The 12,970-nt window shown below is 43.8% G+C and overlaps 1 protein-coding gene across 1 annotated transcript in view; it reads right to left on the bottom strand.

The window, feature by feature from the left end:
- slc15a2 (solute carrier family 15 member 2) overlaps positions 1-8,505 on the bottom strand; it is a 135,122-nt gene extending 126,617 nt beyond the window's left edge. The window contains exons 1-2 of the mRNA XM_087989335.1: positions 8,172-8,505; positions 7,983-8,029 (exon numbers count right to left, since the gene is read on the bottom strand). Coding sequence (XP_087845461.1) covers positions 7,983-8,029; positions 8,172-8,190 — 66 coding nt within the window. The 5' untranslated portion in view covers positions 8,191-8,505. The remainder of the gene's footprint in view (positions 1-7,982; positions 8,030-8,171) is intronic.
- Between the last annotated feature and the right edge of the window lie 4,465 nt (positions 8,506-12,970).

Here is a 12,970-nt window from a genome sequence, read left to right as displayed (position 1 = left end):
TGTGGAGTTTGCACATTCTCCCCATGTCTGCTTGGTTTTCCTCCGGGTGCTCCGGTTTCCTCCCACAATCCAAAAAATGTGCAGGTTAGGTGAATTGGCCATGCTAAATTGCCTGTGTGTTAGGTGAAGGGGTAAATGTAGGGGAATGGGTCTGAGTGGGTTGCGCTTCGGTGGGTTGGTGTGGACTTGTTGAGCCAAAGGGTCTGTTTCCACACTGTAAGTAATCTAATTCCTTTTTTTCTCAAATATTTTCTGCGTGGAATGCAAATTATCGGACTGTTGGGTTTAAAGCAGAGATATAAAATTGCTTACGAAACACACAAAATCGGTGATTAGTTGAAAATATGTTGAGCCTCTGTAGATCAGCGTCTGTCTGAATGAGTTGATGGATGTCCAATACCTCTGATGCTCACTAGCAGCAGTGTGTTCCATCTACATGAATGCACCGCAGCCACTCACCAACATCCCTTAGACAGCGCCTTCCACATCTGCAACCTCTACCATCCAGGAGGATAAGGTCACCAGATCCATGGGAACAACACCCTCCGCAAGATCCTTCTCATTTGCTTCCCAGCTGCAAGGCTTTCCAAGATCCGTGTGTGGCAGCAACTTCCAGAGCTGGAAGCCAATGCTGTGTTGATGCCAACTGCCGTGCATGGAACCTCGGAGCAGATGCACTCACGCAGCTTCGAGGGAACATCGCCTTCCAAACCACGCACCAGCCTGACTTGGAAATATACCAGCATCCCTTCATTGTCACTGGGACAAAATTCCAGAGTATCTCCCATCAACAGCACTGTGCATGCACCTACACCAAATGAACTGCAGTGGTTCAAGAAGGGGGTGTATCATCACTTTCTGAAGGGCAACGAAGGACGGGCAAGGAATGATGACTCTGCCAGTGATGCCCATGTCCCTTAAATAATTAATCAAACAGCAGTGACCAGAACGATTCAGGCATGGCCAGCCTTACCAACTGTAGGTTGCAACATTTCAGGATTGGGTGGATGGAGGTGGTAATGATTACCATACAGTTCAGACTGATTTCTGACAAAATGACACTTACACGTGGACTGACCTGGAGCACATCGCTGGGAGCCTTTTGATTTTAGTTGATGAGATTTTATTTTAAACAGGAGATAGTGAGGATTCAGATGCTAGAGGGTCACCGTTGATAAAGTGGGGTTCTGGAAAAAGCACAGCAGGTCGGGCAGCATCCATCGAGCAGGAGAGTCAACGGTTCAGGCGTGAGCTCTTCATCAGGAAGAAAGCAGGCACAGCCCAGCTCTCCACTGCTTTTCAGAATATTAGGTTCTAAAGTACAGTGGGCATGGTGCGGGACCAGCAGGTTTGGCTGAATTCACATGCCATTGTGCACATTATAGGGTGGCTTCCATGAACTCAGAGAAAGGAAACTACAAGTCTATAAAGTAAGGGAATGAGGGGGTATTAAATGGCAGCTATTTGAATAATGATAAGCAGGAGGCTGGAAGAACACAGCATCTGGAGGTGGAGAAGTCGACGTTTCGGGTGTGACCTTTCTTCAGGACTGGGGGTGCATGTGGGGGGAGCTGCAGATAAAGGGGGTGGCGGGGGGCAGAGTGGTGAAGTGGGTACTAGGTAGAGGGTACCACCTGGTTGGTCAATAGGAGGAATGAATCCGGTTGGTGGCAGGGGGCAGTGGAAGGGATGAGGAGGGGCTGGGAAGGGAGTAGGGGAGGGGGAGGGAGGGTATTTGAAATTGGAGAACTCAATCTTGAGTCCTCTGGGATGTAGGCTGCCCAGGCGGAAGATGGGGTGTTAACCTAGGGTGGGTCAGGAAGGGCCAAAATATAGAAAAATAGCAGCAAGTAGGATCAAAGGGTATAAAGGGCAAAAAGGCAACACCAATGTCTCTTTACTTGAATGTGTGCAATATTCTGAACAAAATAAATATATAAATGGCACAAATGCAGTTCAATTGGGATGTTATAGCCAATTGGATTCTTATAGCCATTATGGAGACATGGTTTTAAGGAGATCAAAGCTGGAAACTAAATATTCAGGGGTATGTGACTTTTCAAAAGGACAGGCAGTAAGGAGAAGGTGTTAGGGTAGCACTGTTGGCACAGAATGGAATAAGTATGATAGAAAGTAATGATCTTGGATTAAAAGTTTTAAAATCCATACAGATAGAGGGGTGAAATAAAAAGTGGATAAAGACCTATTAGAAATACTTTATTGGGCCCTTAACAATTGTTATAATAGAGATAATGAGAGCATGTAAAAAAGGCATTACGATAATCATGAGTGATTTAAATCTTCATGATCTGGGATATCAGTTTGACATAAGTAGCCACAGGGAAGAATTCATAGAGTGCATTCAGGTCATTTCCTAGAACAATGTGTTGTGGATCCAGCCAGGAATTTATTTAACCAGGTTAAATAAATGATGTCAGAGTAAAAGATCCCCTAGGAAACAGCAATCATAACATTTAGCATTCTGTTTGAGAGGGTGAAACATGGGTTAGAAACAACTTTGCTGAGTTTACCCAAGAGTAATTACAAATGAAGGAGGGCCCAAGTGGATTGGAGAAATGGAGTTTAGCAGCAAAGATGAGTCGAGGAACAATGGAAGACATTTAAGGAATTGGCTCATTGCTCACATCAAAGATATATCCCAGTGACAGAAAACGATTCTAGGAAGGGCACAGTACAATGATGGCTGACCAAGGAAATTAAGGATAGCAAAGGATTGACAGAGAAATAAAAACATATAATATGGCCAAGATAAACCAAAGGATTAGGACAGTTTGAAAGACCAAAATAAGACAACTAATAAAAAAACAAAAGAAGATTAACTTTAAGGGTAAACTTCAAAGCAATATCAAGACAGATGGCAAGAGATTCTTTAAATATATGAAAAGGGCGAGAGAAGCAAAATAGGTTGCTTAGAGTATAAGGCTGGAAAAATGATAATAGGAAATAAGAAAATGTCAGAGGACATAGAACATAGAACATAGAACATTACAGCACAGCCCTTCAGCCCTCGATGTTGTGCCGCCCTGTCATACTAATCTGAAGCCCATCCCACCTACACTATTCCATGTACGTCCATATGCCTGTCCAATGACGACTTAAATGCACTTAAACTTGGCGAACCTACTACCGTTGCAGGCAAAGCATTCCATACCCTTACTACTCTCTGAGTAAAGAAACTACCTCTGACATCTGTCTTATACCAATCTCCCCGCAGCTTTAAAGTTGTGTCCCCTCATGTTTGCCATTCCCATACTTGGAAAAAGGCTCTCCCTGTCCACCCTATCTAACCCTCTGATTATCTTGTATGTCTCTATTAAGTCACCTCTCAACCTTCTTCTCTCTAACGTGAACAGCCTCAAGGCCCTCAGCCTTTCCTCGTAAGACATTTCTTCCATACCAGGCAACATCCTAGTAAATCTCCTCTGCACCCTTTCCAAAGCTTCCCCATCCTTCTTATAATGCAGTGACCAGAACTGTACACAATACTCCAAGTGTGGCCGTACCAGAGCTTTGTACAGCTGCAGCATAACCTCCTGGTTCCGGAACTCAATCCCTCTATTAATAAAGGCCAAAACACCGTATGCCTTCTTAACAACCCTGTCAATCTGGGTGGCAACTTTCAGGGATCTGTGTACATGGACACCAAGATCTCTCTGCTCATCTGCACTCCCAAGAATCCTACCATTAGATCATTACTTTGCATTCCGAATACTCCGGCCAAAGTGTATCACCTCACACTTGTCCACATTAAACTCCATTTGCTACCTCTCAGCCCAGCTCTGCATCCTATCTATGTCTCTCTGAAATCTATTACATCCTTCGTCACTGTCCATAACTTCACCAACCTTAGTGTCGTCCGCAAATTTACTAACCCACCCTTCTAAGCCCTCATCCAGGTCATTTATAAAAATGACAAACAGCAGTGGAACCAACACCGACCCTTCTGGTACGTCACTAGTAACTGGACACCAAGATGAACATGTTCCATCAACTACAACCCTCTGTTTTCTTTCAGCAAGCCAATTACTGATCCAAACTGCTATGTCTCCCACAATCTCATTCCTCCGCATTTTGAATAATAGTCTACTGTGGGGAACCTTCTCGAACACCTTGCTGAAATCCATATACACCATATCAACCGGTTTACTCTCACTGACCTGTTTGGTCACTTTGTCAAAAAACTCAATAAGATTCGTTAGGCACGACCTTCACAAAACCGTGCTGACTGTCCCTGATCAGATTATTCTTTTCTAGATGGTTATAAATCCTATCTCTTATAACCTTTTCCAACACTTTACCAATAACTCACTGGTGAGACTCACTGGTCTGTAATTACCAGGGTTGTCTCTACTGCCCTTTTTGAACAAGGGAACCACATTTGCTATCCTCCAATCCTCAGGCACTATTCCTGTAGAGATTAATGATTTGAAGATCAATGCCAAAGGCTCGGCAATCTCTTTCCTTGCTTCCCAGAGCATCCTAGGATAGATCCCATCTGGCCCTGGGGACTTGTCTATTTTCACACTCTGCAGTATTTCTAATACTTCCTCCTTGTGAACCTCAATCTCTTCTAGTCTAGATGCAAGTATCTCTGTATCTTCCTCGCCAACATTTTCATTTTCTATAGTGAACACTGTCGAAAAATACTTTGCATCAGTCTTCACAATGAAAGTCACTCATAGAATCCCAAAATTACTAAATAATCAAGTGGTAAAAGGAGGTAAAAGGAAGTAAATAAAATTACTATCCTGAGAGAAAAATTGATAGTAAAACAAATGGGGCTAAAGACAAGTCCCCTTGACCTGATGGGATGCAAGGACAGAAGTCACATGACATCAGATTTATTTGAAATCACAAGCTGTTGGTGATGACGGGGCAGCTTGTGATTTCAAATAAACTTGGTGTCATATGACTTCTAACCTTGTCCACTCCAGTCCAACACCAGCATCTCCACATGATAGTATGCATCTTAGGAAAGGTGAGGAAGTAGCTACAGATATGCACTGACTTAATCTTCCAGGAATCCTTGAATTCTGGACAATTCCCAGTGGATTAGAAAAACCTTTATTTAAAAAGGGAAGCAGGCATAAAACATGTAACTGTAGAACAGTTAGCTTTTTGTTGGTCATTGGCAAGACAGAATCTATGAGAAAGGGTATAATCGCAGACCATTTAGAAATATTTCATATGGTTAAGCAAAGTCAGCCTGGATTCACAATACCTGAGAGGTTTACATGAGTTTTTGTGGGCGGCACGGTGGCACAGTGGTTAGCACTGCTGCCTCACAGCGCCAGAGACCCACGTTCATTTCCCGCCTGTCAACTGACTGTGTGGAGTTTGCACATTCTCCCCGTGTCTGCGTGGGTTTCCTCCGGGTGCTCCGGTTTCCTCCCACAGTCCAAAGACGTGCAGGTTAGGTGAATTGGCCATGCTAAATTGCCTGTAGTTTTAGGTGAAGGGGAATGGGTCTGGGTGCATTGCTCTTTGGAGGGTCGGTTTGGACTTGTTGGGCCGAAGGGCTTGTTTCCATACTGTAAGTAATATAGTCTAAAAAAATTTCTTTGAGGGATTAACAAGCAGAATAGATAAAGAGGAAGGAATGGATTTTCAGAAGGTCTTTTTATAAGGTCAAAGTAAAATCACCACACTCTTACCAGATGATAGGGCTGCTCTCTCATTAGCGAGGAAGAGATGACATGTGATGGCTTAATCTTAGGGTCAGATAAGGGGAGAGGTTGAAAAATAAACCTCAACCAGTGCAGAAATTAAACCCACACTATTGATGATATGCTGCATCACGAACCAGCTGTCTAGCCAACTAAATGAACCAACTCTCATTTGATGAGGTATCCACATTAGACTTCTTATAAGAGTCCATCTGTTGGAGTTTGTATGTTCACAAGGATAGAGGATTGACCAATTAATAGAAGGCGGAGAATTGGGATATTGAGGCATTTTCAGGATGGTAACCTGTAACTCATGGACTGCCACAGGGGTCAGTGCTAGGATCACAATTACTTACAATAAAAATCAATGACTTGGATGAAGAAAGTGAATGTGCTATAACCAAGTTTGAGAATTTTACAAAAGTATGTGGGAAGGCAAGTGGTAAGGATGGCATAAAGACTCTGCACTGGGAGGCAAGTAAAGGAAATGAGCAAACACTTGGCAGATGGAGTATAATGTGGGAAAACGTGAGGTCTTGCACATTGGCGGTAAGAATTAAGGAGTTGAATATCATTCCAATGGAGAACGACTGCAGAACATTTGGGCACAGAAGAATTTGGGAATCTTTGTGCACAAATCACAGAAAGCTAACACCTAAGTTTGCAGGTAATAGGGAAGACAAACAGAATATAGGTCTTTATTTCAAAGGGACTGAAATAGAGAGGTTTTCTAAAATGATACAAGATTCTAGTCAGAACACAGCTGGAATCTGTGAAAAGCTTTGATTCCCTTATCTAAGGAAAGAGATACTGGCATTGGCTGGGCACGTACTCATTGCAATTTAGAAGAATGAGAGATGATCTTATTGAAACATATAAGATTCTTAGGGGACCTGACGGGCTGGATGTGGAATGGTTGTTTCTTATTGTGGAGGGGTCTAGGACCAGAGGACATCATCTCAGAAAAAGTGATTGCCCATTTAGGACAGAGTTGAGGCGGGATTTCTTTTCTCAGAGGCACTGAATCTATATAATTCTTTACCAGACAGAGCTGGGTCAGTAAGTATGTTTAAGACAGATATAGACAGATTTTCAATCAGTAACGGGCTATGGGGTTAAGTGAATTTGAGGATTATCAGGTCATTCATGATCTCATCGAATGGTGGAGCAGACTCAAAGGGCTGAATGGCCTACGTTTGCTGCTAAGATTCAATTGCTCATTCAGTTAGAAAAAAAAGGAACCTATGGGGCAGCATCTTCACACAGAGGGTGGTGCGTGTATGGAATGAGCTGCCAGAGAAAGTGGTGGAGACTGGTACAATTACAACATTTAAAAGGCATCTGGATGGGTATATGATTAGGAAAGGTGTTAGAGGGATATGGGCCAAGTGCTGGTAAATGGCACTAGTTTAATTTAGGGTATCTGGTTGGCATGGACGAGTTGGACCAGAGGGTTTGTTTCCATGCTGTACACCTCTGTGACTCTTAAGTATACACATCAATATACTGTACAAGGAAAGTTACTCACTCATTGCCCAAAGATAAACTGGATCTTGCCAGTAATAGCGAGTCATGGGAATGTACAGCATTGAATCAGACCCCTCAGTCCAACTCGTCCATGCCAACCAGATATTCTGTATCAATCTAGTTTTATTTGCCAACACTTGGCCCATATCCCTCCAATTTTTTTTTATTTATATACCATCCAGATCCATTTTAAATGTTGTAATTAAATCAGCCTCCACCACTTCCTCTGGCAGCTCATTCTATACACGCACCACCCTCTGTGTTAAAAGGTTGTTTCTTAGGTCTCCTTCCAATCTTTCCCCCCTTACCTTAAACCTATGCTTTGGACCCCCCCACAGTGGGGAAAACACATTGTCTATTGATACAGAGAGCCAGTTTTTTTTTGTGTGTGTGTTTCTTTTAGTACCAGCGGTTTACCATTGCCTTTCACTTGCATGAAAGTATGTCCTCTCCAAGAATCGAAGTGTTTCTGCTCACGTTATTCCGAATCACAAACTGGCCATTCAAACTAATTGGTTCCCATGAAGGTACCAACACACACACACACACATTACAGATCAGAAAGGATTTCAAAAAGAAAATATCTCTCATTTACTCCACGGAAACGCAGGCATTAAAAAAAAAGAGAACAATTTGCAGAAAGTGATAACCAAGTTAATAACTGAGCTGGATGAACTCCTCGGAGTTATGACTGAAGTACAGGTTCATTGCAACTGTGTGTTTTTCTTTTCGCGCGGCCTAACTTTCGGCACCGTCGCCAATACTAACCGGTTTTTGCTTCTCGGGAGGGGAAAGATCTTTTTGTATCTCGCCATCTGTGAATAGTTGGGGGTGGGCAGAGAAAGAGAGAATAGGGTAAAATAAATTGATGCTGCAACAGCACTTTAAAAACACAATCACACCCAAGCCAAATGGCAACAATGAATATAAGAAATGCTTACTGAAATGGTCACGTACCTATTTTGTTCTTCCCCATTTTGGAAGAGGCTGTAAGAAAGTTTGCAAACAGAAATTGCTACCTCTCTCTCTCTCTCTCTCTCAGCAGTCAATCAGTTCTGAGCCCTGCGCTTTTTATTTTCTGGTCGTTGGTGTTACTTTCTGGTTAATGTTTCACTCCTGGATCAGTAATCGACCGTCTCCGGGGCACTGACGAGCAGATCTCGGAACATGGTTTTTGACAGTTCCAAACAAACAACAACACCCGGGCTGAGGGGCTCCCCCTCAGGAACCTTTGACCACTCTCCAAAATTGCAAGGAACGGCAGAAAAGTTCCTCTGACAATTCCTGTTAGAGTGTGTGTGTGTGTGTGTGTGCAGTGCGTGGCATGCCGGCTAGGGGGTCTCCCCAACCTCTTTCCAATCTACGTAACTTTTCATCCTCCTATAGTACTGCCTTTGCTTACAAAGTTGCTGCCTTATGTTAAATTAGACACAGATAGTACCTTCTGACAACGCAGTTGGGGAGCTTAGCACAGTTCTGTTGAAGGGCTTATGGCCAAAACATCGATTCCCCTGCTGCTCGGATGCTGCCTGACCTGCTGTGCTTTTCCAGCACCACACTCCCAACACTGACTCAGTCTCCACTCAGGAAGAGAAGCTGGATGGGATACAGTGACCCTTTGTTTTGGTCAGATGAGATATTCCCCCCATTGACTCCCTAATGTACTCAGCGGCTCTGGGAAGAAAGAAAGCCAATTTTCTAAAGTGTAAACGTGGGCAAAAGAGCTGAATATCCAGAGGTGGGGTGAGAGTGACAGCCCTTGACATCAAGGCTGTATTTGACAGAGTGTGGCCCAGCACAATGGGAACCAGTGGGAGTGCGTGGGGAAAGCTCTCCATTGATTAGTTATACCTGGCACAAAGGGAAACAAAACCACCTTAACAGAACGCTGGAGAAACTCAGTAACATCTGTAGACAGAGAAACAGAGTAAATGCTGGAAAATAGTCTTTTGTTATACTTTTGACAAATGTAGAGGAGGTGTCTGGGCAGACGGTGTAGATACCAAACGCAAAAGGGTTTTTAATTGTAGAGAGAGATATAAACAGTATAAATTAACTTGTGAAAAGGGAGAGAGTAGGGCATCATTAATGTTCATCTGCATCATCAGCCAGGGAGTGCTGGGTGACCCAGGAGACCTTTAGAAAATGGTAGCTTGTCATAAAATCCCTACAGTAGGAAAAGAAGCCGTCAAATCTACCCAGAGCATCCCACTCAGACCTAGCCCCCAACATTATCCCCACATTTCCCCTGGCCAATCCATTGAGCCTGCAAATTCTCGCCATGAGGAACCCTGCAATGTATGCACATACAGCAGCCCAAATCTGGAATTGAACCTGCTCCCTGGTGCTGTGAGGCAGCAGTGTTAACCACTGAGCTCACCGTGTTGCCAACTCTGACAGATAAGACCTTGTCATTGTGACAACGAAACATTTTCATCCCCTATAGCCTCATCCCTTCCCTATCTCTGCTCCTCAAATCCCCTATAGCCTCATCCCTTCCCTATCTCTGCTCCTCAAATCTGGCGCACTCCCAGATTTTAACCACTCTGCCATTGACAGGCACTTGGGTCCTGTGCACTGATATATCCCTCTCACCTCCCGCCACTCTCTCTCTCTCTCTTTCTTTCCACTGACTGAAAGCTACCCTTTGGCTCAAGCATTTGATTGCCCTGTGCTAATATCTTCTCATGTGGCTCAGGGTCTCATTTTAAATATTTTCCTAATCAATCTATATATCAAGCAATATAGCACACATCTCTGGAGCAGGTGAGACTTGAACCCAGGTCTCCGGGTTAAAAAACACGGTCCGAATACTGACATTGCATCCCAACATCTGGTTTTGTTTTGACTGAGTATGCTCCTGTGAAGCACTATTGGGTTGAAGGTACTATGTAAATCCAATCTTTTGGTACTCTTAGTCGTAGAATGGCAGAATTTGCACAGATTCAAAAGAAACCATTCAGCCCTTGTCCCTGCACTGGAACTGGCTCTCCACATAAGTCGTGGGGGATCTCATAGAGACTTATAACATTCGAACAGGACTAGACAGGGTAGATGCCAGGAGGATGCTCCTGATGGTGGGTGTATCCAGAGCCAGAGTCACAGTCTGAGGATTCAGGGTTGACTACTCAGAACAGAGGCGAGGAGACACTTCTTCACCCAAACAGTGGTGAGCCTGTGGAATTGATTACCACAGGAAACAATTGATGTCAAAACATTGAATGTTCTCAAGAGACGGCTAGATATAGCACTTGGGGCGAATGGGATCAAAGCTTATAGGTTATGGATTAGGCTATTGAGTTGGATTTCAGCCATGATCACAATAATTGGTGGAGCAGGCTCGAAGGGCCAAATGGCCTCCTTCTGCTCCTATCTTCTGTGTTTCTCTGTGTCTATGATAGTGCATTCTCCCGCTCTGTAACTTGCCACATTGTTTCTACTTAAATAATCGTCTCGAATGCCTCGATTGAACTAACCTCCACCACCCTCTCAGACAGTGAATTCCAGACCTGATTACTTGCTGCGTGAAAAAAGTATTTTCTCATCTCGCTTCCATTTCTTTTGAAATCACTTTTAAATCTGTGCCCTGCCTTCTTGATCCCTCGAAATGTGAAAAGTATTTGTCTCTGTCTGCTGTGTACAGATGTCACATGGTTTTGATAACCTCAATCAAATTTTCCTCGAAGCCTTCTCTTCTCCAAGGAAAACAGTCCCAACTTCTGCAATGTATCTTCACAAATAAGATTTATCAGCTCTAGAATCATCCTACTAAACCCCTTCTGCACTTTCTCCAATACATTCACACTGTACCTAAAGTGTGGCATCCAAAACTGGACACACTACTCAGGTGAGGCCTATATAGTATCTTATATAGGTACAGGACAAACTCCCTGCGCCTGTCATCTCTGCCCATGTTAATAAAGCCTCTTGACATCAACCCCGAGTGTATTACAATAAATACAAGAGCAAATTTTCAAAGTTGGCACATGCTACCAAATTTGAAGAAGTGTAACATCTGAGGATTAAGCCAATAGACTGCAGCAGGACCTGGATAGCTAACAGAATGGGCAGACAATGTGAAAGAGGCAAAAGTGAGGACTGCAGATGCTGGAAACCAGATTTTAGATCAGAGTGATGCTGGAAAAGCAACAGCAGGTCAGGCAGCATCCGAGGAGCAGGAAAACTGACGTTTCGGGCAAAAGCCCTTCATCAGGAATGATTCCTGATGAAGGACGTTTGCCCGAAACGTCAATTTTCCTGCTCCTCGGATGCTACCTGACCTGCTGTTGCTTTTCCAGCACCACTCTGATCCAGACAATGTGAAAGATGCAATTTAATACAGGTAACTGTTATCATTTAACACAGTAGAAGCTTATTGGAATGAGGGAATCAATGTTAGATGGGTCTAGGACAGAGGTGGTTGGTTATCTCAGTTGGCTAGGCAGTTTGTGTTGCAGAGTAATGCCAACAGCATGGGTTCAATTCCTGTACCCATTGAAGTTACCATGGTAGGCTCTCCATCTCAATCCAGCCCCTTACCTGAGGTGTAGTGACCTTTAGGTTGAACCACCACCAGTCATCATTCATGACTGAGTAGCCCTAATGTGACTTTGCCTTTATGTTAATTGGGTGTGAATGAGTTACGACCATAAGACATAGAAGCAGAGATCAGGTCATTTGGCCCATCGAGTGTGCTCTGCCATTCAATTGTGGCTGATATGGTTTTCTACCCCATTTTCCTGCTTTCTCCCCATAACCTTTAGCTCCTTGGCAAACAAGAACTTATCAATCTCTGTTTTAAATATACAAAATGAAATGGGTATATGAAATGAGTTATATAAATATGAAGAGTAATCAGTGGTGTGTGAGTTTTATGGAGTACAGTTAAGTGAAATAAAGCTCCTATTAGAAATGTAAATTCAAACTCAATTTAAATCCTTTTATCTTCTGGTGTGTAACTGAAGAGCAATTTGACGCATTTTGGCAAAAAGACAGGGAGAGGGCATCTGTGTTAAACAGCACATTCCCACCGAGCTGGAAATCTTGTACATAGAGTAGATTAGATTAGATTACTTACAGTGTGGAAACAGGCCCTTCGGCCCAACAAGTCCACACCGACCCGCCGAAGCGCAACCCACCCAATATCCCTACATTTACCCCTTACCTAACACTACGGGCAATTTAGCATGGTCAATTCACCTGACCTGCACATCTTTGGACTGTGGGAGGAAACCGGAGCACCCGGAGGAAACCCACGCAGACACGGGGAGAATGTGCAAACTCCACACAGTCAGTCGCCAGAGACGGGAATTGAACCTGGGCCTCTGGCGCTGTGAGGCAGCAGTGCTAACCACCGTGCCACCATGCCACCCACTGAGTGTGGGCTGGTCATAGAGAAGAGAGACTGAGAGAGTAATTAACAATCCTTTGACATTTTGGATCTGTGGAGTACTGACTGAAAAAAGCAGGAAGGTTCTGCTCAACATTTATAACACTCTTCCTATTCCACGTCGGATTTTTCGACCATAATAGATGGGAGTAGGCCATTCAGCCAAGCAAGGTTATTCTGTCAATTAGTAGGATCATAGCTAATCGGCCAGTGGCCGGAACTCACGGTAAAGATTCAGTCTGCATGAAAATTGCCCCCGTGTTACACCAATCCTAAAGTGGCCACCGAGCCCCAGGGCTCCTGGCACACAGGCTAGAGCACTACTGCCTGAGCCAGATCTGGCACAGAGGAGATTTAGTATAATCAT

This window comes from Chiloscyllium plagiosum, unplaced genomic scaffold (assembly GCF_037043375.1).
Source record: "Chiloscyllium plagiosum isolate Xiang-an unplaced genomic scaffold, Cpla_swu_hap1 HiC_scaffold_7, whole genome shotgun sequence".
NCBI classification, from domain to species: domain Eukaryota; kingdom Metazoa; phylum Chordata; class Chondrichthyes; order Orectolobiformes; family Hemiscylliidae; genus Chiloscyllium; species Chiloscyllium plagiosum.
The sequence above is the reverse complement of the archived record's forward strand: the minus strand, read 5'-3'. Positions and strand labels throughout refer to the sequence as shown.